The sequence below is a fragment of the Aulonocara stuartgranti genome (genome assembly GCF_965226115.1).
Source record: "Aulonocara stuartgranti genome assembly, chromosome: 23".
NCBI lineage: Eukaryota > Metazoa > Chordata > Actinopteri > Cichliformes > Cichlidae > Aulonocara > Aulonocara stuartgranti.
The window spans coordinates 14048469-14076361 of NC_138958.1; the positions used below are offsets into that span (position 1 = coordinate 14048469).

General features: G+C 39.8%; 3 protein-coding genes across 28 annotated transcripts in view; all 3 read right to left on the reverse strand.

The window, feature by feature from the left end:
- Positions 1–15240, reverse strand: part of espnla (espin like a) — a 28418-nt gene extending 13178 nt beyond the window's left edge. Inside the window, exons 1-5 of one of the 2 annotated variants that reach the window (XM_082524605.1) lie at positions 14525–15240; positions 12702–12892; positions 8755–8941; positions 8490–8639; positions 8256–8387 (exon numbers count right to left, since the gene is read on the reverse strand). In XM_082524605.1, the coding sequence (XP_082380731.1) occupies positions 8256–8387; positions 8490–8639; positions 8755–8941; positions 12702–12892; positions 14525–14818 (954 nt within the window). In that variant the 5' untranslated portion in view covers positions 14819–15240. Of the gene's footprint in view, positions 1–8255; positions 8388–8489; positions 8673–8754; positions 8942–12701; positions 12893–14524 lie in introns of both variants that reach the window. The other variant, XM_082524604.1, reaches the window with a different exon arrangement.
- A 226-nt stretch (positions 15241–15466) lies between these two features.
- Positions 15467–22638, reverse strand: scly (selenocysteine lyase). 2 transcript variants are annotated; one of them, XM_082524607.1, is made up of 13 exons: positions 22472–22638; positions 21204–21301; positions 20773–20882; positions 20281–20381; positions 20003–20180; positions 19253–19380; positions 18798–18953; positions 18608–18714; positions 18461–18497; positions 16355–16438; positions 16118–16217; positions 15876–15951; positions 15467–15770 (listed from the first exon to the last, which is right to left on the reverse strand). In XM_082524607.1, exons 2-13 carry the CDS (start codon positions 21293–21295, stop codon positions 15617–15619), a joined length of 1323 nt encoding a protein of 440 aa, XP_082380733.1. In that variant the 5' UTR covers positions 21296–21301; positions 22472–22638; the 3' UTR covers positions 15467–15616. The 2 variants fall into 2 exon arrangements, with proteins under 2 accessions (XP_082380733.1, XP_082380732.1); XM_082524606.1 differs by having other exon boundaries at positions 22546–22637.
- A 1809-nt stretch (positions 22639–24447) lies between these two features.
- kif1aa (kinesin family member 1Aa) overlaps positions 24448–27893 on the reverse strand; it is a 50096-nt gene continuing 46650 nt past the window's right edge. For all 24 annotated transcript variants that reach the window (XM_082525608.1, XM_082525606.1, XM_082525601.1 and 21 more), the window contains one exon: positions 24448–27860. In XM_082525608.1, coding sequence (XP_082381734.1) covers positions 27818–27860 — 43 coding nt within the window. In that variant the 3' untranslated portion in view covers positions 24448–27817. The remainder of the gene's footprint in view (positions 27861–27893) is intronic.

Sequence of the window (27893 nt, forward strand, 5' to 3'; positions counted from 1 at the left end):
CCATTAACATCAGAACAAAAACTGTGCACCAGGAGCTTCGTTGCATGTACTTCCATGACTGAGCTGCTCCGGTAGGTTAAATGTGTTCAGCACTTTGTCCATATAGTCCATATTTTATAGAGCTGTAAAATATCTCTGCACTAGTTTCCTAATAAATATCAAATTTTGCACCCAAACATTATGAGTCGGACAGACTCACAGCTCTGTTGTGCAAGAGGATAAAGTGATGTGATGAGCCCAACAAAATTCATTAAATTCTCTTTAAAGTTATTAGATTACATGTGTTTTATTTCTCAAAAGAAATGTAAAACTTTAGACGTGTGTCTTAAAAACCAAAGTGATGACTGATGAATGCTCTTTCCAAGGTTTCTAAAAATAACAAAAATCTCAAACACCAGTATCTTTGGCCTGATCGCTCTGTGTGTGTGCACGCGCGTGTGCGTGTGAAGTAAACCTCACACCGCACACTGTTTATTTGATTGCAGCTGTTGCTGAGATGCGAGATGAGGGAAGAGTAGATGACAGCGCTGAACGAGTCTGACCTCGCTGTGAGTGATCCAAACATGGCAGCGAGTCCAGATCTGCAGCGGTCACTGTCCCGCTACATTCAGGTCACTTCTCGGAAATGAGATTATCCAACTGACACTTAAGAACCGATGAAACCCGCGATCTACGTTACAAACGTAAAACACCTCCAGAAATGTAATTAAAGCACGTCTACCTGCACACCTTATCTCTGCCACAGCTGGATTTAATCCAATCCAATCCAATCCAATCTTATTTATAAAGCACTTTAAAATACCCAGCACAGGAACAAAGTGCTGTACAGAAAATAAGTTAAAACAATAGAATAACAAAAAACAGCAAATTAAATAAATAAAACACATAAGACATAAAATTAAAACAGCCCTATGTTAAAGCAAAAACAAGATAAAACAGCATCGAATCACCTAAAAACAACTAAAATAAAAATAAAAAACCAACATCTCACGTGGTGTCAAAGGCCAAGGTAAAGAGGTGGGTTTTCAAGAGTGACTTAAAAACAGATAAAGAAGTGGCCTGTCTAATCTCTAAAGGAAGCTCGTTCCACCGTTTGGGAGCTGCTACAGCAAAAGCACGATCTCCTCTAAGTTTACGCCCAGTCCTGGGTATCTTCAGGAGCAGCTGATCAGCTGACCTGAGAGAGCGGGTGGGTGTATAAGGCTGTAGCAGCTCAGAGAGATAAGATGGAGCTAGGCCATGGAGAGCTTTAAAAGTAAATAAAAGAATTTTAAAATGAATCCTAAAAGAAATGGGCAGCCAGTGAAGTGAAACTAAAACAGGGGAAATGTGCTCAAACTTTCGAGTGCCAGTTAAAAGACGAGCTGCGGCATTTTGCACCCTCTGTAGATGACTAATATACTGACCCCTATATAAAGTGCATTACAGTAATCCAGCCGAGTGCTAACAAAGGCGTGGATCACTGTCTCAAAGTGCTGCCGTGAAAGAATTGGCTTTATTTTTGCCAGCTGCCTGAGGTGAAAGAAGCTAGATTTTACCACGGCCTTAATTTGATTATCAAACTTTAGATCACAGTCCACTTTGACCCCCAGGTTTGTGACAGTTGGCTTAACATACTGTGCCAGGGAATCTACATACACATTGGGGGTCTCAGTGGGGCTGCCAAAAACCATCACCTCTGTCTTTTTATCATTGAATTTTAAAAAGTTAACAGACATCCAAGCCTTAATGTCATCGAGACACTGAAGTAATGGCTGTGTAAGGTATCTGCCTTTTTTCTTTAGAGGGACATAGATCTGACAGTCATCAGCATAAAAGTGGAAAGCAATGCCGTGCTTTCTCAGTACAGAACCAAGAGGAAGCAGATATAAAGAGAAGAGGAGGGGGCCTAGAACTGAGCCCTGTGGGACACCACACAAGAGGGGAGCGGAGGACGACGCATAGTCACCAAGGCTGACACAAAAAGTTCGCCCCGTCAAGTAGGACCTGAACCACTCCAGTGCTGTGCCCCTAATGCCCACCCAGTGCTCCAAACGAGAGAATAAAATGGCATGATCCACGGTATCAAACGCAGCTGTCAAATCTAAAAGCACAAGAACAACACAGTCCCCAGCATCAGTCGCTAAAAATATGTCATTAAAAACTTTTAAAAGGGCTGATTCAGTGCTATGAAAGGGTTTAAAACCAGATTGGAAAACCTCTAAAACATTTTGCTTTTCCAGGAAGGCCATTATTTGGCTGTAAACTACCGTTTCAAGAATTTTGGAAAGAAAAGGTAGTTTGGAGATAGGCCTGTAATTTGCAAGAACCATAGGATCAAGAGCAGGTTTTTTAATCAGGGGTTTGACTACTGCATGTTTAAAATCTTTAGGGACAACACCTGACATCAGACTATGGTTTACCAGCTCAAGCACCAAAGGACCAACTGTAGGTAACACCTCTTTTAAAAGTCGAGGAGGGACAGCATCATTTGGAGACCCTGCAGGCTTAAGATGACCAACAGTCTCCTTTAAAAAGGATAGAGTCACAGGCTCAAACCTGTCAAAGACAGCAGAGCAGGAAACAGAGACTGAGAGGTCGTGAGCATGAGGAGAGATTTGAGCCCTTGTGGAGGAGACCTTCTCGATAAAAAAGTGTAAAAAATTTTCACAGGCTTCTGATGAGGGCTCAATACAGTCAGTATATGGTGCATTAAGAACAGAGTTAATAGTATTAAATAAAACACGTGGGTTGTGGCAGTTTGACAAAATAATGTCAGATAAGTGTTTTCTTTTGGCATCTTTTACAGTTCTTTGATATCGACGCCAACAGTCCTTCAGCATCTGGAATGACACTTGTAGTTTGTCCTTTTTCCACTTGCGCTCAGCTCAACGGCAGTCGCGTCTGACAGCTCGGGTCAAGTCGTTCAGCCAGGGCTCAGATTTAGTTTTAGGCAGTCTGGATTTTAATGGAGCCACAGTGTCCAAAGCAGTCCGACAGGTAGAATAAAACCATGAGCTCAGTTCCTCAGTCTGGCTGCATAAAAAATCCGGGATCTTACAGATCTGGTCAAAGACTGTTGAAAAGTGTTCAGCAGTGGAGGAGTTAAAAACACGACAGCGCTGAGCAGCAGCGCGAGTTTTAACTGAGGCACAGGCAAGAGGAACTTCAAACATCACAGGACTGTGGTCAGAAAACACAGCATCACAAATCTCTATGTTAAAAACAGAAAAACCATGAGATAAAACAAGATCAAGCGTGTGTCCACGTTCATGTGTGGGACCTGTCACACATTGCACCAGATTAAACGAATCGATAAGGTTTAAAAAGCCCTTCGCCATGGGCATGTCAGGACAACACACGTGAATATTAAAATCCCCAGCAATAAGAACACGATCATATTTTGGCATGAATTCAGCCAAGAAGTCAGCAAAGTCACTCACAAAGTCCTTATTGTATTTTGGAGGCCGGTAAACCACCGCACACAACACTGTGTGAGAGCAGCCCAGCTCAAACACAGACAGTTCAAAGCTGGTGAATGACGGGGTTGATAGCTGCTTACATTTAAAATGACTTTTAAAGATCGTAGCTATTCCTCCTCCTCGGCCCAACATACGTGGGGAATTGAAATAGCAGCAATCGCCGGGTAGAAGATCCGAGAAGATGCTGCACTCACCGGCGCTCAGCCACGTCTCGCACACACAAAGAAAATCCAGTCCTCGGGATGTGAAAAAATCCTTCAGGATAAACGTTTTGTTCGCTAGGGACCTAGCATTTACCAGGCCAATCCTGGCGGTAAGCAGCGGATCCCCGTCGCTAGCCGTCCTAGAAGCCCGACACAGAGGCCGCAGGTTCCGCAGATTCACACCACGTCGGCGGGGGCGAGGAGAGCAGGGTTTTCGGGACATCCCATCTAGGCCGATGACAGGTACCAGCCAGGCACAGACAGGTTCCAACGATCGCCGAGAGAAACAGAAGTTTGGCACCACTCCTTGTTTTCTGGACAAGGGCTTAAGAGAATACCTTAAAGAAGCTTTCAGCTTCACCAGGAAGCCAGCCCTTCGACCCCGGCGACGGCACTTTTGCCGGAGTGGTGGATCTGGAACACGGCACAGGTAGGGTTGCCAACCGTCCCTTAAAATACGGAATCGTCCCGTATTTAGAAAAAAAAGTACACGTCCCGTATTGAGCTAATAAGGGACGCACTTTGTCCCGTAATACAGTGAGAATCAAAAGTAGTCTATAACTTTTAATGGAATTAACGCTTTGTTTGAAAACATAATTCCCAGCCTCTCTCCTGCTTTGTGACCAATGAGCTGACAGCACACTTATGACAATTCGAGTATGACAATTCAGATTACCGCTCATCTCATTGGTCGAGGAAAGGTCGCTTGCGGAGAAAATACCGGAAGACAACAGATGACCACAACAAGAAGCATGGCCAACAGGGAAACAAACGCCGACACTGCGGTGCAAGTCTCGGACGACAGTACACCTAAAGCTGGGCAAACACTGTGCGATTTTTTCAGTCACGTTATTCAGCTCCTGCTCAAACTGCACGATTGACTCACAGGGGTTAGAAGTTGGTAGGTCACGATGCAGGTCTCACACTATACCGCCCGATGCTCTGATGCGACCTGAGAGCTCACCCTGTGCCTCCATAAAATGAAGGTTATAACAGAAAATCTGTCGCTCTCTCTCTCTGTCTTTCACTCACACAGACACACCACCACCATCAACTTTGCTAAATTGCTAATGAAAAACATTGATCAGGCAGCTGTGATTGAGCAGCGATGTAAATCCAACTATTTTCACGGTTGTTGTGGTCGTGATCATTTTGTGATGCCACATCGAAAAGGCTCGGATGAGCTTTCCAAAGTTCTACAAGTTGTGCCTCCATCGCTTGTGTCCAGATCACACGCTGCACTGCCGAGCTGCGCCGTCTTTTTCACCGACGTTTACGTGTTTGCGCGCGAGCAGTGTGAGCGGCTGTGGTGAGATCCTCACGAGCGATTGATGATCGGGAGCTGGTCGTGAGGTGTTAATCACTTCTCGTTACCCCACGTATACTACACGATGCACGATGAAGGCCAAAATCGGTCCGATCACCAAAACGGTCGCACGACTCAAAAATCGTCTCAAAATGGGCCAAAAACCGCACAGTGTGAGCCCAGCGTTAGAGCAGCAATGTTTGTTCCCCTCAGAGAAAGGGAAGAATGGGAAAAGGAAAACACCTGGCTGGAAAAAGTTAATATGGGCATGTGCAGTGAATATCAGCGCTATGTGGCCAGAAGTGTGATAATATAATTTATTTTGTGTAATAAACAACTGCAAGGATAGATGATTACAACAAATAGATGACTAATACATAAAAGTAATACATAGGTGAATAATGATGATGAGTTAAGATGCGTAATCATGGGAACAAGCGGGTTTACAAACAGGAGCAGCTGATTAGCATTAGAAAAGCTGAAATAATACCTCAGCTGAAGCCAATTGTACTAAATGCACTAAATGTGCACTGTTACAAGAATGTTTTTCTTTCTATTGTTTTCTATTATTTTAAGTTAAGCAGGACAGAGTTAAAGAAAGATTTACTTATATTCTCAAAAGTTAAGCATGACAGGCTTCTGTTTAAGAAAGAGACCTGTTTTACTGTGTTAATGTTGTCATTTTGAGCTAAAAATAAATGGCTAAATGATCACTTGTTTCACATGTGTTCATATCACAAAGAATAGAATATGCATCTGCTTAAATCAACTTCAAGTCAAATGGTTAAAAAAAATAATTTCACACACAAAAAAAGAGCTAGAAAATTCACCACACTGGGAAGGGTGAAGACAACTGGGTTGCCCGGCCCTGGCCACGAGGTGTCCCTTATTTATTTTTCAGGGAGTTGGCAACCCTAGGCACAGGTGAGCCGGGATCTCCGATATTAGCGGGGGCAAAGTTTTATGTTCAGCTTGGTTCCACTTTGCCCAGCCTTTGACAGAAGGTCGGAGATCCAGTAGGGTTAGGCGATCATACACCAAGAGAGAGTTGGCATTTATTACAATAGTCAATAAAATCAAAACAAACAAACATAACACTGGCAGTGATAGACGGCAAGCCACACGCACCGGCGCCATCTTGGATCAATCCCGGATTTAAATCATTACATATTCTATCCTGTAAATGTTATAAAGATTTAAATCGAGTGACTGTTTGGTCGGTTGTCTGTCAGATGACCTTTTACTTCACACTGAGTCTCTGTTAGTGTATCCAATTCATAAAGTGCCAAGAAACACGATATACCATTCAGTCTGCTACCATCATTACACAGCATCCAGAGGTGACAATCATAGCACTTCCAAGCCTCTTGGAAAAAAACATGACTGACAGTCAAATGTGTGTTTGATGCCAATGACATCCTGCTCTCCAGCTCCACAAAGGGATAGAGTTGCCGGCTCCAGGCATCAGAATGGTGAAAACGCTGAAACTTAAGCTTGTGGATCCCATAACGGGCTCAGCATTTTCACCCGCGGGCCCTCCACCTGAGCCGCTGGAGAGAAGTAACTGATAGGCCCTTAGTTGGCGGTGGCTCGGGCTGTGTCGGACGCCACAGCAGCCCTGCGCTAATTAGCTTCCCTTTGTTCATGGGAGGATTATTTCTTAAGAGGAGCTCGGCAGTCACGCCTCACTACTTTCCTATCATCATCCTCTTCATGTATGAGTGCTGCTCTTCTCCGCTGACTTATTCATGGATCCTATTGGCCGACAGCTTTGGTTACTCTGTGTAGCCTGCGTTATAGGCAGCAAGTGAGGAGTGGTGATGGAAAACAACTACATCAGGCTGCAGGTGGACAGCTGTGAGGCTTTAACGTTCAACAAGTCTGCTGACAGAGTGGTCCCCACCTGTCCCAGAAGCTGATGCGACCATTCAAGGTTTACCAAAATTCAATGAATTTTTCTCCACTGAATTATCTGAAATCACATCAAACATCCTGAGTACAAACTTTTTTTTTGTTTCTCTAATTCACAGACATCAAATTAGTGGAGTTTACTCAAACTATGATAAGATCCTATCATACTGATGTTCAGAACTGGTTATAGAAGAAGACGAGATCTCGATTTCAGACACTTTTGACACTTAAGAGTCGGTCTAAAATTGATTTGGATTCGGTTTAAGCAGCACTTCAAATGGATATCCTCTGTCCTTTCTTATTTGAGAACTTTCATTCAGGTTTCAGAGCTCTCCACAGTACAGAAACAGCTTTAGTAAAGGTTACAAAGGATCTTCTTAAGCTTTCTTCCACAGCGTGTTTTTGTCCTGTCTTCCTCCCCTCACCCAAACCAGTCATAGCAGATGGCCACCCTGCTCTGAGCCTGGGTCTGCTGGAAATTTCTTCTTGTAAAAAGGGAGTTTTTTCCCTTCTCACTGTCACCAAAGCACTTGCTCCTAGGGGGTCATATAATTGTTTAGTTTTCTCTTTTTTTCTTTCTGTTATTATATATTTATATTATATACATACCGTACAATATAAAGAACCTTGGGGCAAGTGTTGTTGTGATTTGGCACTGTATAAATAAAACTGAATTAAAATGAATTGTGAATTACAGAATGCAAATTAAAAGCTATGAAATTTCAGCCTACTCATGTGACGTTATGAGTCAGTAACTCAAATTGTTCTTGTCTTCATGAAATATGCCAAAGTTATTTGAAAAAAATCACCTGATTCTGTGCATGTCAGGAGGAATGACTTACATCAAAGTATTCTGAGTTGATTAACCCTAATGCAGGTAAGTGCTTCCTGCAGTGACGTCTGACTTGAACAGGCAACACCAGCAAAAACAAGGTGTCAGCTCTAAAATATTGATCAATCGCATTGAGGAGTGCGCTGCATTCCACACGAACCAAAAGAGCTAGCCTGACAGACTCATCTGTGGAAAACAAAGAAAGAAGAATACCCCCCCCCCCCCCGCCACAGTACTCACGCCATCATCTCCTGTAATGCCCTAAAGCCTTCATCCTCCACTTTCTCAGACCTCTTGAACTGAGAGCAATGTAATCAGGTTGAGTGGAAGAGAACAGCTCAGGAGAATGATAGGCTTGACCTGAATGAAATACATGTTACAAATTAAGAAAATGATTCACTGAGCTTCCAAGATCTTCCAGATGTTTGACCGTACTCGAGCTTTGATTTTCATGCCAAGGCAAACAGCTGTGCCACAAAGAGAGGAAACAAACAAGGGAAAACGTGCAAAATAAAATATACTGCAGGTGACAAACATCTTACGTTTCTCTCCATGGCACGGAGATATCTGGCACATTCAGCGTGTCCGTTGTACTCTGCCAAATCTGCTGCTGTGAACCCATCAATATCTTGATCTGAGGGGTTGGCTTGATGGGCCAGCAGGATCTTACAGCACTGAGAGATCAAACGAGACAAGTTTTATTAATACAATTGAGTTTATTCAGGCATAACACAAAACATAAGATATAAAAAATGTGGAAAAAAGTTAGCTCTGACCTCCAGCTCTCCATTCTCTGCAGCATCATGAAGTGGGGTCCCTCCCCAGTAATCTTTCATGACCTTTGAACCCATGTGTAGTAGCTTCTCCAAGATGCAATAGTGTCCCCTGCTGGCAGCAAAGTGCAGAGCAGTTGCTCCATCTATGTCCTGACAGGACAGGTTGATATCAGTGCAGGTCACCTGTTCAGAGTTAATTAAATACGGATCAAAGAAAGCATCAAATGTAAAAAACAGCTTCATAGATTTATGCTTCTTCACTTACCAGCCACAACGCCACAGTTTGGTGGCCCATGTGAGCAGCAGCATGCAGGCAGGTCATGCCATCATAGGCCCTCAGGTGCACATCAGCCCTGCAGTCCTTCACAAGGTACTCGACAACATGCAGGTGCCCTTCTTGGCAGGCCAGGTACAGCGGAGTAGCACCGGTAGCCGTCTGGTGGTTCACACACCTGTGCACAAACAGGTGATGGAGGTTAGCCATTAAAAAAATATATGAGCACAGGCAGATTTAAGAAGTTAAAAAGAGATATTCCACTACAGATCCAACACTTCAGGCCATGGAAATAACCAGTCTCTTTAAAAATATGCACCAAAGCCTTCTCTTGTTTGTTGGTATAGCAAATTTAACCACTGTCAGTGATTAAAACTAAGGACATATCCTTTTTATTTTTATTTTAACAGTTCATTTTTGTCTCTTTTATAAGTCTAGTTCCAATTTTTGTTCCGGTTAACAAATCATTTTGTTGTATCGTATTAGTTAGAGTTACCACAGTTACTCAGATCCATTAATAAAATACCTGAAAAAACCTACAGTGCTTTTTCCACTAAAATATCAGAGTTGTACCGTTTCAGCTTTTTTAACTGTGAGCATTTTCTCATTAAACATACAAGTTAAATAGAGTTTATGGCTTATAATTTCATCTGTTTTTATTTTTATTTGGTTTAAATTGTTTCTTTCTTTTCAGTTCAGTTTCAATTAGTTCAAAGATACATATAGGTTTGCTTATTTCATTATAGTTGCTATTGTTAAAAATGTTTTGTTAGTAGTTAAGTTAGAAATTGTTATAATGTGTAAGGTTTTTGTAAAGAGAGAAAAATCTGGTATTCATGGCCAACATGGTCTGATGTGTTCTAACAGAGCAATATCTTAATGAAATATGAAAACACAGATAATTGAAGTATGTTTTTAATTCTGGAAATGATTAAATAAATATTTAGTTGCTGAATGTGGGTAAAACATATTAAAAATAACACCAAAAATAATGAGCACACCATGCGTGTATCTATGGATACACATCACACTGGACATCGATGTGGAAATTATGCAAAAATCTAATATAAGCAATAATGTTAAATTATGTCACAGGGGAAATTTCTTCTTTAATTTAAATCTTTTTTGGTCCTCAAAGCAGCGTTTCCACTGGTGTGCACACGGCTCTTTAACAACTGCAGGCCGAATGTGATGGACAACATGTAGCCATGTATTATTCACAGGTCACTGATGGTTACTTGTGATGCTCTAAACTCTGCCATGCATCATGCAAATTACAGTCAGACTCTATTGTAACAAGAGTATAAGGCAGGAAGAGCCACACGCGCCATTATCTGTGCCGCTGTCTCGGGTTTAGGAGATGGAAAAGTTTAATTGGAGGAAGAAGTGAGGGCTGGTGCTTATGTTTACTTACTTGTTCCTTTTGATGAGCGCAACCCAATACCGTACATCCTTTAATCATCTCAGATGTCTGTAAATGTGACCTCATGCCATAATCGAAAAAGTTATGCTCATTAAGAATTGCAGATGACTGAACTAACTTTTGTATTAGAACCTGTTTCCCTGTGTTATCATGTGTAATTCTATTTTTGTCATTTAGAGTGGTAAAGACTTTTTTTTCTATACTTGACCTTTTGTCCTTTAGCATCTGTATGAACAGGGATAAAACTGTGCAGGTAAAGAGTGGCTGCTGACAATATCACGAGCTTGGTCAAAATCTCCTGAACTTCAAACAAACATCAAACTTGACCAGATGATGGCAGAAAAGTCACCAAAGCGTTTTGGACTGACCCTCCAGCACCTTTGAGGATAATTCTGTGGGGATGCAGACAACAAATGTCGGTGTCATGGTGGCAGTAGAGGAAAAGCCAGACCAACAGCAGTTGCAGTCATAATCTGGGGACTACGAATTTCTGCACCAACTTTATTACGCTGAAGAGAAATAACAGCGCAATAGTAGTAATAATAATAATACTTTTTATCCAGTAATTTGCTGTTACTTTGTTTTCTGGTGACACAGATATTTATTGATAAGATTTTTTTAAGGGTTTGGAAGTGAGTCAGTGTAAGATCAAGTGGGACATCACTCTTAAATAGGGGTTGTTTTTTGATTATCGATTTATCGATTTATATCGATTCTAGCTTGGATAACGTGATATCGATTCATTAAAATCCTGAATCAATTTTTTTATTATAAATTTATTTTGCCTGAAAGACGTAAACACAAAGCGTGGACGCACTAACGCATAAGAATCAGTGAGATGTCGCTTTTCTCACCCGACAGCACGGACACGGTCGCGGCTGAAAGCTGACAGCTCGCTGATTCTGATGTTTCAGCAGGTATGCGCTTTGTGTTTACCTCCTTTTTGCACTGATTCTGAAGCTGCAGGTTTTATCCCTCTCCAAACAATATTGACTGAACCAGCAGCAAAATTTCCCAGATTCAAATTGAATCGATTTGAATCAAATTGAATCGAATCGATTCGGAACCTTGTGAATCAGAATCGAATCGATTCTAGAAATCAGTGACGATACCCAGCCCTACTCTACAAAGTAAGTTCTTAAAAGAACTAATCTGCCATCTAGGGCTGCAGTGAAACAGTAAAAAATATACCTAAAATCACCTTTGTCTTATCCCATTACCTTGGTCTCAACTGATAACATATCATGAGGTGAAAAAAAGATGCGATTTTAGGGAGGAGAATTTATCTATAGAAAAGAGAACAGCAGTTCTCAGAGAACTATACTTACAGCAGACTGCTAAATAATGTGATTGTGGATGTTGCGGACATGCATCTGAAAGTACAACATCGTGAAGAAGTTCATTGTAGATTCTTTACCCAGCATGCTCTTAAGGTGTCCTTCATGTGTTGTTTCATGCAGGTTAAATAAATGGGGATGGGCAGTGAAAAATATAACTTCACTGCTAAGGACAAAAAGGAAGAAACTTTACAAACTGAAATGAAATGTTTGACGGATTGAGATTAGTTGCTCATAATGTCTACAAATACTTTATCTTCCTAATGGAGGCATGATCCAAGCTAACGCCCGCCTTTTTTAGGCTCTGTACCCAAGTGCTGTTAGGACTCCTTATGGGTAGTTCTGTGCATAAAGAAAATCCTTCATGCATTGCTGTGTAGTTGCTGTGTAGTTAACAGTTGGTCAATGCTGGACAGTTTAAGCTCTAGTTGTAAAGGTAACCAACGCTGTCACATGTCAATCAGCGTTATCCTTCACTTCCACTGGAAGCTGCATCACTCAAAACTGAAAAACGTTTAACTTAGGACTCGCTCACTTTATGACTGTTGTTCCACGGTCTCTGGCTATCGTATAACCGCTAATCTCGTTTTATGTGGATGGTATGCTTATAGATCTGTGGTGATCGCTCAGTGGCAAAGAAAAGTAGTGTTTTCAATGCTTTAAAAGAGCAAAAGTTTCTAAATTTAATACCTGCCTGATAGAAGAATGAGTCTGAAACACCACTTTTTAAACTTGCACTTAATCAGTGCTTAAGAACTTCCAATAGCAGCGGCTCAGGTGCTATTATGCTTTGTTTGGGTCTGTCAGTTACTATAGTGCCATGGAAAATAAAGCAGATCAGAAGTATCATCAAAAATTATTCTAAAGTATAACATTTCTAACTTTTAAATTTTTAACATTTTAAGTTTCTTCCTAACAGCGCTACTTGAAGTTTCACAAACTTGCAACTCTTTGCACATACTTCCAAAAACAAAATACTTACTAAACTTACTTACTAAAAACAAATGGAAAAATGGAAACGCAAAGTCAGTTAATATTAATCTAGTAAGAGGGTCCAATTCGGCCCACTGGATGGCTTTGAAAAGTGTGGATGCAGATGATTATCTTTGTACAAACATCCTCAGGCAGGCAAACAGAGCCTGTAATATTAGGAAGTGAAATTAGGGCTGTGAACTCACCCAGGTGCTTCCTGAATGAGCAGTTTCAGACAGGTGAGGTCCCCGTTGGCTGCGGCGTAGTGAGCAGGCACAGCTCCACAGTTTGTCTCCACCTTGGCCACACCGCCAACAGAAAGCAGCCACTTAATGACCTCCACACAACTGAACCGAGCCGCGAGGTGAAGGGCCGTGGCACCGGCAGCATCTCTATCCTGGAAACATTCGCAGAGATCTGATGTGGACAAAACTGAAAACCTGCTCCTCTACAGGCTCAGGGGAGGTAAATGATTTTTGATTATCATTTTAGCAACAGATTAAAAAAAATGAAGTAACATAAAACAAGTAAAGAGTAATTGTGTGTGCACAGGTTCTCAGTCATTCAGGTCATAGTAGCCTAAGTCCCTTACTTTCCGAGCTCCTTAGACTGAACCGTAAATGCTTTCTGTTTTTTATACGAAAAGCTGCAGGAGAGATTCTTATCTAAGAGATTTCCGATAATCAGTAAGTAAAATAGAAGCTTAAAAATCTGATCTTGCACATTCAGTTTTGAAAAACAATGTAAATAAACTTTACTCTGCTTCTACTCTGTTATACTTCCTGCAACCATCTGGGCATAATTACTGGACATGTGATACATTACCATAATGGATGTCAGCTAAGTCAAAACCATATGATGTAATCAGTCAGTAATACATCAGAATAGGTTTAAGCTTTTAGAGAATTTTTTAAACTACTTTAACTACTGTAATTAATTCCTTTCCCTATGCTGTTACTGTTATTACTTTTTTTCCTTTATTTTTCGACCCTCAAGGAACAAAATGATTTTAATAGCTAAAATAACCAAGTGGAGTCATTAAGAGTATGTTTTTAATGTGTGTTTATTATTCCTATTCTGCTTCTTTTGCATATAACAGATATTCTAAAGTCTTCTAATTCCATTAATTATAGTTTTCAGTTATTGCCTTCAGACTATCCTTGTATGTTACGTCTTCTAAAATACATTTAACCAAATTTTAGATGAATTGATGACCGTGTAATACTTTAAAAAACAACAACTAACAATTAAATCATCATAGTCAGTTCTTTTTCATCCTTTGTTACTTTCATGTTTCTGTTTTAAACAAAATCTGAAATTTGGAATAGTGGAATACTGAAAACATTTAGCTTACTGAAATACCTGAAAAACAGAACTCTCAAATCTTTAATGAATAAGATGATGACGTATTTCTCACATTTTGCAATCGCCTTTTACAGAATTTAACTAAAACTTTCACCACCAGGGGGCAGAGTTTGTTTTTCCAATGGCTGTTATTTATTTATTTTTATCAGTTTCTGCATCTTTGCTGCTATTCTTTTAACTTCTGACACTTCTTTTTAGCCTTATTCTTAATTTATCAGGAGGTTTCCTTTCCTTTCCTTTGCAGGAAGTGACTTAGTGACTTACCTACTAAAATAAAGGTTCGAATGACATACTTCCACTATCTTGTGGTAAAAATTGGTATTACACACTAGTACAGTCCGGCCCTTATTCCACTTCAGCTGATATCTCTTTAAATTGTGTTTTAATCATTTACAATGTAATAATTTGTTAATTTATCATAACTCTGTAATGCCAAGTGAGTTTTTGAGAACTCTACATCATCAATAAACACTGCAGTTTAAAAAAAAAGAATTTTCTAACAATTACTTCTTGGTTTAGCCTTTACAGGTGTAACTACCTGCGAAAGGAATACATTAATAAATGTACTCAAGCCAGTGGAAGTCAAGTTAATTCCTTAAGCTCTCAGGATGGGTTTCACTCTCTAACTTTTTGTGCCAAGATTCCTATGAGTGGATATATTTACCTCAATGTTGCAGCCTCCTTCTTGCACAAGCCACTGCAGCTCCCGGATGTTGCCAGTAGCTGCAGCATCATGTGCTGGTGTGGCCTTGTTCGAGGCCCGGGGATCAGCACCCAGCCCAAGCTCGCTCACCAGGAACTGCAGGCAGTCCAGGCGTCCACACCTGGCTGCGTGGTGCACCGGGCCAGCACCCTGAGCATCAGTGATGCCTGGAGAGAGATGACCAGAAGAGGCGAGCTCCTTCAGGGCTGCGAGATCTCCCGCTCGAGCTGCCTGGATGGTCCGATGAAGCACCATGCCTCGCTGCTATCAGTGGGTTATGGCACAGGCTGAACAAGCTCCCTGGAGCTCTTTCCCTTCCAGTAAAACACCATCTCACACGCACAAAGTCCCACACAACAACAAAAAAACCCTCGTGTACTCGTTGGCTCCTCCTGAGCCGGGAAAGCGACACTCGAGCGGGAGCCAGCTGGCCAGCATAGCTGTTGGGGAGAGAGGAGGGGGTCAGAGCCGGTGAGAAAGAAAGGTAATGAAAGACGGGTGGAGGCGCAGCACTCGTGGCCTCCTGCTCTCTCTTTGAGTGGCAGTGACCATATGCTGGCACATGCACACACACACTTCACTGGAGATGGGGGAGCTGAGGCAGCACGGAAACTTAAGTAATGGGAGAAGTCCGAGCCAAGGCATGGTGGATTACAATGAGAGTCATTTTTTACAACTATTTTAAAAATTAATCAAAGAGAAGGGCGACTAAGCAGCTGGTACATGTAGAATATTATAACCCACATGAAACATTTCATCGTTGACTTGAGAAAATATTAAAAGTGCATGTAAATATTTTATTTCATAACACTCATACATGTTCCCCGACTCCAATTAGCTGAAGAGCTCCTCACATGACGTGATGGGAGCCGAGTACACTCCTACATAACATCACCCCTAAGGTCACTTTGAGTTTTCCATTTTTATTATTTATATGAAATATTTCATGCATTTTACATGATCGGTTAAAGTGTCGATAAACACAGATGGCGCATGTTTAGCTCTGTGCATTCTTATTTGACCTGCAGAATAACTTTGTGCAAATGAAAGCCATCAGTTCATTTCTTCCAACAGTTGCACGGTTTCCCTCAGGTCCTCCACAACTGCATCCACATCTGCTTCAGTCGTCTCCCTGCCAACGCTCAGCCTCATAGCGTTAGCTGCCACCTCTGAGGGGACGCCACAGCTCAGAAGGATGTGGGAAGGTCTGATGGATATAAACAGGAGGAGAGCAGGAGGGGAGTGTTATCTAACAGCAAACAATACAGTGTGTGGACAAAAGCATAACAGCTTAAAAGAGGGACTCTTTTACCTGTTTCCACTGTCTGAGTGGCAGGCGGCGCCGACGCTGGCTAGCAGACTCCTGCAGTTTGACAATACTCTCCAGCCTAAAGCACGAGGGGGAGAGATTAATCATTCAAAGCCTTTGTAGTTTATAAATAGCCTCGTGCAGGTCATGACCTGCCTCTGACAGACATTGGTGTAGGGTTAGAGGACACTGTTGGGACCAGCAAGCCAAAACAGACATAGGACAGAGAAGAGTCATGACATCACCTTGTAATCTTGGGCCCAGGATGGACACGTTACATGTGTTAGGGAGGATATCAGAGCCGAGGAAATGGCTGTTGAAGCGGATCCGGCCTGCAAACACGGCCTTTGGAAGAATGAAAGAAACGCAAAGGAGTACATTTTACAGAGAAGGAGGAGAAAGACCGTCAAAACCACAATTTCAAGACTACTCATCACAATGCAAACAAACAAAACTAAGGTGCACATCAGACTCAAGCTCACCTGCAGTCGTTCTTCTAAGTAAAGTTTAATTCTTTGCATATGACTCTCATAATCTGACAGATTAGAGGTCACCAGCTCTGCAGCCTAATAGACACACAAATAATAAATAGGTAGCTTTAAAAGAGGCACACTGTTACAGCTATTTAATTACCAAGCACTTTATTAGAAACACCTCCACACCTGCTTACTATTCAATAAAGCAAAAAAGGACAATCACTTGGCAGCAGGTCACATAAGCATATGGGCATATGTGACCCATATGCCAAAAAGACTGCAAGGGTCTGACTTCGATTCCACCCCAAAGCGTTTCCTGCATGTTGTTCCCCCTAGTTTTCTGTCTGGCAAAAAAAGCCAAAAATGTTCACATAGAATGTAAAAATGGTGTTCAGGCAAACACAGGAGGTTTCTCAGGCAGTCTTCTGTCTGCCAATATAAAGAATATAAAACAATATAAAGTGTAAAATAACATGAATTCATGAACCAATCTGCCTTTTGGTTTAGTTCAGGTGGACTAATAGCAGTAGGGGAAGTCTTCTTCTTTCTGGCACACCGTTGACCTCTTACTAGCGATAAATCATGGTCTGAGTGTCGATTCTAGAGGTTACAGCTCCAGAAACCTTTAATAAACACCTGCTTCAGGGTGGCGCAGTGGTTAAAACTGTCATTTTGGAGGAACAGGGCTCCAGATTTGAATCTCCTGGTCTCTCTCTGTGTAATCCTCATGTTCATGGATTTTAGGGTCCTCTCTGGGTAATCCAGCTTCCTCCTACAGTCCAAAAACATTGGATTCAGTGTGTACCTAGGGATGGGTATCGTTCATAACACCCATCCTCTAGTGTCTACCCAACACCTCTATTTCTTACTCTCTCTTTGTCTGTTTTATGGTCACTGCATCGTTGTGGTTTCGGCTCCCGCCTCAGCTGGCACATCAGTTCAAAATCATCCTCCGATTCCTCACCAACTTGTTCCATCTACTTGTTTGGTAATATGGCTCTGTCCCTATAGTCCCCTTGTTTATAGTTACTTTTTGAAGTGTGATTTAACACTAGCCTTAGTCTGCTTTGGCTTTGTTTGTCTGTTCACACCCTTTTACTAACCAAATCAGTTGTCAATTAAATGTATTTTAAAAAACAAACACATGTGCATTTGTTTTCTTCAACAGATATTTTTTTTTGCTTTGTAAGTGACGATCTGACCACTGCTGTGGAAACAATGGCGATTTAGTTTTCATCAGTAAACTAGGGAAGTAAAGTCACTGTTTCAGCAATACTTGCTGGGTTTGTCCAAGTGTTGGCTCTAAGCTGGACCAGTTCAGACCTCCCCATGACCACAGTTGGATAAGTGGCTATGTTTCCAACTTTATTTGGACCCCCTGACACTCAGAGCTGAGACAAAGAGAACCTCTATGGTGTTTCTAATTAAATGATTGGTGAGTATACTTGTAGTACAATATTTATATTATGCAACTCAAGTATTTGTAGCAATAATAAGTGTTTTGCTTTGCCCATGATTATAATGCTAACACAACAGATTCTGTGGTAAACAATGTATCAATAAACATTCACCCACAATAAATCACTGTATTTGAAAGCTTTTTAAATGCTGGAAAGTGTCACATTATTTATATTTAGAGCATTACTGATTAATCTTCCATCTCCACCACAAGCAATAACCATTTTTAGTCATCGAACTTTGACTGCTTTTAACCATAGTAATTAATGCAGACATTCAGTACAACAAACCAAAATAATATCATGTGTTTGTTCATGTTATTTGTCCACTGCAGTTCTATTGTAAAGAAACTGTGGTACCACTTAATAGTGCTGTATGTATAAAGCATTTATAACATGCAACTAATGAAATACAAGGTTTCATACATCAGTTTAAACCATTATTGGCCAGAAAATGTCATGTGGATATGTCCTTCACTTATGAATTTTGATTAAACAAAAAATGCTGGAAAAATTATTTTAAACAATCCCTTTGTACTTTGAGGGCCTCTAACTGAGAAAATATTGAGAAAATAAATGGTTTATGCTTCAAGAGAAACATTAGAAAAGTCCTAGAAATCATTCCAGTACTGTACATTTAGTGAAGGAAATGCACCTTTCCAAGACCGGCAATCATCGGTGTGTTTTCTGTGCTGTAATAATAACAAAGACAGAAAGGAGACACTTATAAATTAGAACTGCACTTATTTCATTAATACCAGTGTTTCATTCTTATTCAGTATTTTACAGTAAAGATCATCACCCTGGTCTAAAGTTCCTCTCCTGTCCTCCACCAAAAAGCATCGGATACAATGGAGTTTTGGTCCCAGGGCCGTTCACGTACAAAGCACCAATGCGAGGGGCATAGAACTAGAAACACAACAAAACCTCTCAATAACATTTTAGTCTTGCTATAAAAAGCTCTTAAGATGTCCCACACAGCAGATCCTGACCTTGTGTCCCACTATGGTGAGGTAATCCACTCCCAGATCACTGACATCAACTCGGATTTTTCCCAAGGCCTGAGCAGCATCTGTGTGGAGCAGGATCCTGAGGCGCTCACGCTGTTTGTTCAGAGACTTTATTCTTTGGCAGATCTCCTGAAGCGGCTGACAACAAGAAGGTGGTTCAGCATTCAGCTGTAAACAGAGCTGCATAGACTCATAGACGCATTGCAATTATAAGTAATGAGTTAATAAGAAAATAAGCTCCTTTAAAGCAAGACACTATCCTACGTGTTAATCGTCTAATTTAAGAACCCAAAAATGGTTTCTCTAACATTAGTATGGCAGGGATAGGCTCCAGCCCGTCCACGACCCTGAACTGGGTAAGTGGAAAAAAATTGATGAATGGATAGATTAGTACTAGCAGAAACTCGGCTGATTTTCTAGCCTCTCTCTCATCTTACCATAATGACTCCCGTCTCATTGTTGGCCAGCATAACAGAGATGAGACAAGTGTTGGGGCGCACAGCGGCAATGATATCCTCCACCTCGACCCGGGCTGTCACCTTAGAGACGGGCACAAAAGTCACGTCTATGGAAAAAAACAAAAAACAAAGAGAGTAATTAAAGGCAAGGAGCCTACATTAGGTTATGCAAATCTTGATTTGTTTAAAGGTACTTTTTGTAATTGCCCTCCACAGAATTAAACCAAAACTTTCACCACCAGGAGGCAGTGCTTTAACAGTTTATATGCTGAATCCACTTTTTCTTTGACAACATTTAACATGAACCATGACTGGAAGAGTATCAAGGATCCGGCACTATTTAAAAATGGAAATCAGTACTTTTCAAGACCTTTTCAGAAACTCAATAATTAATAATTAAAATGTAAAAAAGCGGAATTAAATGAAAGTTTTCCATTGGGTTAGCACTCTTACGTGTTGGCACATAGAAGGTACTACATCTTCATTAAAAAAAAGATTATGACATTAATGTTATTGGCAGCAAATGGGATATAAAATAATTTAAGACCTTTAATTGTCTTGATATTTATTTTAGACATTTTGATTGCCCACAGAAAATCTGAAGCATGTTATTGACAGATTTCTCTTTAAAGTAAAATAAAGAAAAGCATAGACTGTCCTTTGTAATACAGGAAATATTTCTTTATTAATCTTTTATTTTAATAAAAGCTACACAGAGTGGCTTCCTACCTGCTTTTCCTTCCTTTTCAAGGTGCTGAGCAACTAGTTTGACTGAGTCATGCTCCACATTAGAAGTAATGATGTGAGGAAGGCCCGTGCATCCATTCTGGTGTCCTGCACCTTGTTCTGCAGCCCTGCAGTGCTTCCTGAAGTGCTCTACAGCGGTGTGCAACACCAGGTTATTGGCCTGAAAGACAAAACCTTTACTGTAAATGACCAGTTTGTAATGTCCCAGGATCATAAATTACTCATATAACTTATTTGCGTCAAAAAAGAGCCCTGCCCACCTCAGTTCCGCCTGAGGTAAAAATGATGTCCTCTGCTTTCCCTCCAACCATTCTTGCCACATTTTCTCTGGACTGATTGATGATAGCCTTAGCTTTAGCACCTGAAAATATAAATGATTGAAACATTTAGATGTAGCATTCTCTTTTGACAGTGAAACTCACTTAGAACAGTAAAAACTTCACATTCAGCACTCAGAGAAAGCCACAAGTTTAATCCACACAAGCTGCTGTGATTGTATTCCCTCCTCCAGTTACACAACATACATTTAACAGTTTCTATTGTATTTATTTGGTAGAGTGACCTTGTCATATTTCACACAGGAATACAGAGTTAGAGCAGTAATGTCCAATTCTTGTCACTAGGCTGGGATTTGCGCATACAATATGGAATTTTAAAAAAAATTCTCACAAAACTTTATTCAATACACATGGAAAAATAATAACAATAATTTTAAACCTGTTAGTTTTGACACAGCTTCAAGCCTTCCTCACCTGCTATATAGTTGCTACTTGGGTTTCCCCAGGCATCCTGGAGGGCTTCAGAAATGGCCTGAATCACCTCTGGTTCTGGAGGGGTAGTAGCATTGTAATCCATGTAGATCCTGAAATATACAAAATATTCTCATCACACTTTGTGCATTGTCCTATGGGAAGTATATGCGTCATAACATATTAATAAACGATCTACTAACAAGATCAACTCATAAAAAAGTGAAATTTCGATTACTTAAATTGCAATCAATTACTTTGATTTCTGACCATTCTTAAAATAAGAAAAATATTTAAAGAAAATACACAAATTTTCTAAAACCTACCTATAACCTCAGTAACTATGATAAATCAATATTAATTCAGCAGTCCTAAGTTACAGCATCACAGCTGCTGTACAAGTAACTTGATATATATCAACATTATTTTCTTACCTGTCTAGATTCATCTCAGAAAAGTGATGAAAATTACGTTCACTGAAGGTCGGACCCTGTACCAGCGGGACATCATCAAGCTTTTTGGCCATAATACCCTTGGAGAGGAAAGGACATTTATTTCATTTATCTGGATGTCTGAATAGATAAATTAGATTATAACTAGATTATAACTAGCATCAGTCTGTCTGCAAATAAGATGACATTCACTGACGGCAGATGCTGATACTTTGTGTGTGTGTCATTTTATTTACTTTATTCTGATATCTGGGATCCAGTTTTTTGTTCAGTCACACATCAAAATGTGACTGAATGAGTTTAGACCCTTACCCTGAATCCGCCCACCAAAAGTGTAAAAATTGCAGTCACTACAAAATATTTTGGTGGTGATTAGCATTAGTCTATAAAACTGGATTATAAATAAAGACTAAAGTATTTATCTATTTCAGTAAGTTGTTTTAATTATACAAAGATTTACACATTATTGTTATTTTGCATAAAATACAAGATTTTGTTCCTCTGGCTGCGATCTGCAATCTGTAGAGACAGACTGACAGGATATGGAAAACAGAGACGTGTTGTTGAATATGCAACTTTTGTTTATTTCACAGTTCATCTGCTTCTTTGCTTTTTAATGGATTTAAATGGATTTCTCATCAAAGAGATGCTGTTTATTTCTAAAGTGACAGCTGCACATTAAAAAGGAAACTGAAACGTAGTTATTGGATATTCTCTGTGATAAACAGCTTAAATGACTGCCTACCTTGTGTCCCATTCGCTGCATTTCCAGCAGTGTAAAACTTATCTAAAACCTTTTCATGGATTTTCTGCATCACAAACTGAATGCTTGCCAATTCTAGTGACTGTGCCACGCACACGGTTTGGATTGCTTCATCACGCAGTGTTAGTCACGTACAGCTTCACAAATTTATGAAATGCGCACTTATTAGCAGACCCTCTATAGTGCTATAAGTTCAGTGAACACACAGTCTTAAAAAAGATTTTTTTAATGGTCATAGTTGTCCAGTGTCTTGTCAGTAGTCAGCAAACGTAACATCCAGCTGATAGCGCCCTGTTCACAACACTGTTCTAGTCAACCAGCACACAGAAAACGTATTAAAAGAACCACAGATATCTTTAGGGACACTGTCAGTCAGCTCGAGCTCTTCATTATCCAGCTAGCGCTAACTTTCTGTGACAGCTCTCACTTTAGCCTGCAGCTAGCTAATTTTTAGCTAACTTCGTTTCGCTATAACATCGTACTTAACTGTGATTCCCCCTTTAAGCTTAAATTGATAAAGGAACTGAATCCTCCAGGGACAGCCAAAGCTTTGTATCTGACCTTGTAAGCTGATGTGAAGATTTCCTAAATGGATTTACAACTATACGGGTCAATCATCAGCCAGCTAGCATGTTTCTGTCACGTCCCAGACGGGGTTGCCAGATTTGTTAAAGGAAACCCCACAGTTTAATATCTCGAAGAAAACGCAAAAGAAATATTAATTTATTATGTAGAAGAATTGAGCGTTACTGTCATGTTCTTCAGTATTTTATTCTTTATTTTGTAAATATAATTAATTACTAAAAAGCAAAAATTATTCAGAGATTTGTCACCTCACAACTTGGGGAAGACTCAGAAGGGTTAGTTTTATTTTCGTTTGAAGTCCGGCAGGTACCATGTTGAAAAAAGAATAATAATTCATCAACTTAAATCCAGAAGATGAAGACTTATGTTAACAGTAAGTAAGTAAAATAAGAAGAGAATTATTTTAGAAACAGCTCCTAAAAAACGTTGACACACAGACATGGCAACACTGGCGTCTGCTGCTTAGCAACAGCCAGGGAGCTGAAAGTGCCAGGAGTATTTTATTTCTCTGATCGTAGTTGTTCTGCGATTAATTCATTCTTAATAGTCTGTATTCATTTGGGACTTTTAATTTATAATTATCCATAATTTGTCTGTAATTTTTTTTAGCGTGGCTGAGGACTACATATCTCTAAATACAACTTTTCATGAGCTCAAAAAAACAGACAGTGTACCTTTATTTAACTGCTTTATTTAACTTTATTTAACTCCAACATAAAAAGGCTGATTCAGTAAAAAAAAAAGTTGTTTCTTTTTACAGTTAAAAGTTATTTTAGAAAACAAACATTTTAAAATATTTTGTTCGCTTTGGAAGCTGTTGTGGAAATCTCCCAACGATTTCAGTTCAGGATTCTTTGTCTCCGTCTTGTCCCTGAGCCTGGCCAGTAATGGATTCTCGGGTCCGATATAAACTTTAAGAAACATTTTTAAATATAGATATGAACTAATTTTCTTTATATGAATTATACTTTATTACAACTACATAATATGGAGGAAATGATGGGGTCATTTTCAGAAATGTTTTTCACAAATGACGTGAACTGTATATAAAAGATTGATGCAGGTTCCCTAATAATGAAGCTATGGAAGAGGATTAGGGCCACTGGAAAGAAAAACTGAGAAAAAAGTCTGAATTCTGAGATTAAAGTCAGAATTCTGACTTTTTTCCCCTCAGAATTCAGGAAAAGAAGAAAAAAAAGACGTGCCCACCTTTTTCCCCCCCAACGGCCCTAATCCTCCTATGAAGCTGCTGAAATGTTTTAACCCACATTTTATGTTCAAAGATTTTCAGTCATATAGAAGTGTGTGAAAAACCGCCTTGGCTACTTAACCTGTGAACTCAGTAAATGCTTTCCTGATGACTTTATGGGCTCACAGCTCACAAACTGCAGGCCTCAATTTTTTCCAGTGTAATGCACGAAAGGTATGTGTGATTTGTACTCTGCTGAGTACTATTAAAACATACAACACCAACATACAGTTCTCACCTTCATAATTCTAACACTAATACAGCTGGCTTGGGCTTAGAGTCACTTCAAGATAAGGACTGACATGTGACACATTTCTATGCTGAGCATAGTTACCTGTTAAATAGCTGATAAGCCAAGCAATGCAGAAGGAGGAACCGTTAGCTGTAACTGATGTCATGACAGACTAAAGTGATGCATCTATGTCTTAGTTGCAAAGTCTGCCAGATGGACTTTGATGGCAGAGCTCTTTGGGTACGTTAAAGTCTGATTTGGGGTTTTTGAGTTTGGGTCTTCCGGATAAACATTATCAACATCATAACAATATCTGTGATTGCCCAACTGACAAGCCAAAATCAAAAGTTGTATTGTCTTTAACAAAAAAAGAGAGAAGTCATTTTTGTGTTGCATATTTTCCATGTTTATTTCATATATGACAATGTGTTTAGTGTACACAAACAGCTGACGCTAAAACTCCAACACTCAGAGACATCGACTGAACTACGGCCCATTTGTAAATGGGTGCAACTTTATAATACAGTGTTCACAGCAATCATGTTTATATACAATGCAAAAAAATATCTGAAGAGAAAGAAAAGTAATGGTGTGAAAAAGATATGGAAGCACAAAAATGGAAATGATGTTCCTTGAAAAGGGGAGGGTTTAGAAAAAGTAGATTAAGTGAAGGCTGCCAAGAGCATGACGGTGATACTGAAAACTCGACAGTAAGGTAACCTACAGCATTACTCTGTACATGATGCCCAGCTGGGACACAGTGAACCACCACCCTCCCATACATTAGTGGACAGACTGTTTCAGCTATGTCCCACAGCCTCCAAAAGGTTCCCTGATATTGACCTACGTACAATCAATAAGGAACCGGAATGTGAAGACAATTCAAAACGATTATTTCAGCAGAGTAAGTATTTTCAAAAGATCAGTTTACATTCAGTGTTACATTTTTGTGACTGCAACAACAAAACTTTGGTTGGCTCAAATGTGATGTACATTAAAAGGCCCAATTAAAACATGAGGAAAAAAGTCACCATGGAGACCAGACTGGAGCAAACCCGGGGACACGCATTCTTTTTTCTGACCACGTTGAATTTTAGGAAATGAGATGCGACAAAAACATGTTTGAGATATGGTGGCCTGAAGTACACTTTAATCTGTTTGTTACAAAAAAATATTCTGGTTGTTTGATTTGTCTCAACTGTCGATGAACTGATGATTTCCATAGCACACAGAATACTTTAAAACCTCTGGAAAGATACTTCTTATTAGACGTTAATGAAGGTATTACATCAGCAGCCAAACTAAGAACATACTGAACTGGAGTTATGTTTAATTTTACTCTCACTTACTCTCAAATGACATGTCATGCTCTCACTGAGCATGCTCTCTAGGCTGGATGACCTGAGGCACGCTCATCAGTCCAACTTCTCACAACAGCTCACACGCTTTATCTGTTGAGGGTTTTTAAACGAGAGGCATGGTTGCATTTTCATCAAAAATTTGCCAACAGGACTAAAACTGTGTAAAAGGAGCCCCGACTATTTAACTTGTGGGCCTTAATATGCTTTAAATAGCCAACATTCAACAAAACTGTTGCAAGTACTATTAGTATGCAATGCATTCTGGGTCAGTGACGTAAACTAAATGCTCTTTTTAACAACCTGCAGTATACAAACCATAAACAGTATCCCTGCTACTTTTGATTGTAATTTCCAGCAGTAAGGAAACAAGAGACATGATCATTAATCTCCTGCTGCTGAGAAAAGGAGAAAGAACCTGTGGCTGCATTCTCAGCACTAATGCATTTAATGCATTTAGTCACTAAAAAAGCTGACAAATACTGCTGGAAATGATCATTGAAACTAAATGCTGTTCCAGCAATCTTTTTATAGGCGTCCAAATGTTTTTGGGTAGTGATTCAAAATAGCTTGAAGAAACCTGAAAAATGGGAAACAATAGCTGCTGCTGACAGTAAACCCTCTGCTCTGAAAGCAAACCAAAGATCACGACTCTGTTTACAGAAAAGGTGAAAATCTGACCATTCAATCAGCTCAGCAGTTTGTACGTGTTCAGTGTTTCTAACCAAGGTAGCATTTGAGTTCAAATCTTTATTACTAACACATCTACAGTGGATTTATTGGCATCCCTTTTAAGTTTTAAGTGATTTTAATGTTAATATAATAAACTATACATGTGGTCATAGTCAGGGTTCCTTTTAATATGGCCATTTGTATGAGTGAAAATCCTGAAATATGTTTCTCTGAGTATGCTTTGTGTTATGGAAATTCCACACTTTATGATATCATAAATGAAACCTTCTGCTTGGACTTGAAATGACGATGATGATGATGGAAGGCAGGAAAGTGATGATATGACCTGCAGACACTCCCAGAACAGTATTTTAGCAGCATGAAGGATGTAGCTTCAAAGCAACCGGTGCAGAGGCATACTGTAGTGTGCAGTATGCCTGAAAAGAGAGGCACTACATTCAATCAATATACATATCATTCAGGAAAAAAACAGCTTCATATTCTGTACTGTGAAGAAGATTTCATCTTTTTCTTTTGATTGAATAAGGTAGCTTTGTGCAGCAGAGGATGAACTGGCCACCTACTTATATCATCTACCTAATTACTGGGCATTTTAAATGCACGTTAGCTGGGTCTAAGGTGTGACTATGCTAATCGCTTATCAGATTGCATTTATTCAAGTAATTTTCAGCATAAAGAAGCTGTGAGTTATTAAATTGTTTCAGTAATATTCATTACGAGGGGAAAAGGTTGTATCATTTAAACATTTAAAGAACTCATTAAAAAGTGCAGTGTGCAGAAATTGCACTGTACTACTACTTTAGAAATATAAATGCTTTTTTTTTTTAAATAAATACACGCAGAAATAAATAATAAAACTGTTAAATATCTAAATATATCACATTTTAAAACAAATAAAATACAGGTAGAGATTAAAATGGGAGAATTAATGTCATGACATCTGATTACTTCTTGTGGGAATGCAGGTAACCTCAGTGCTCCTACGAGTGGCTAAAAACAACATGAATTTACTACAGCGACATAAAGTTTATGATGAGATGCCATTCCCGTGCCAGGCTGTGTGTGCTAAGGTTTCTAGAAGTTTTAGGAAGAGGAAGCAGCTTACTGGATATCAGGATTTATGGACCAGAAAGAAGAGAAAAATATTCCTAAGAGAGACACGTGACTGTCCCTTCGTATTTTTTAGCTGTATGTTGTATGCAAATCAGTTTAGACCTTTATATATAGCTGTAGAAGAGTTTTTCTATTTACTGATGCAAATGTAGCAATGTGATCCTTGCAGCTTTAGGAAAACATGCCTGTCACTGCTTTTTTTTTTTTTTTTTTAAGAACTGATGTATAAGGCTTGATGTGTCACCGACAACAACTACAGTACATTACCATACGCATGTAATCTGAGATAAGAAACTGTTGCTACTCCCTCCATTTTCTTCTCTCGTCCAGTTATGAACAAACTCCAGTACAGTACAGTGACAGGTTTTTGAAGAGGTTCTTCAGACTAAGAGACTCACATTGCAGAATAGGCCTGACAGGAAATGGGTGCTTTAGGTGCTGAGGACACTAGTGATAAACAGAGAACGTACGGGGGAGAGAGATGGTTGTTGGTGACTGTAGCAGTGGAGACGGGGCTCAGCAGGAGAAACGGGATAGAGACAAGGATCTATGTACATCATAGTCTTTGAGTTGCTCTCATGACATTTTTTAAAATGTCTTGTTTCACATCCTCATCTGTCCGGCTCGTCTTCTTGACAACTTTGACCTGAGAGATAGATGAGAAAATGTCCATTAAAAA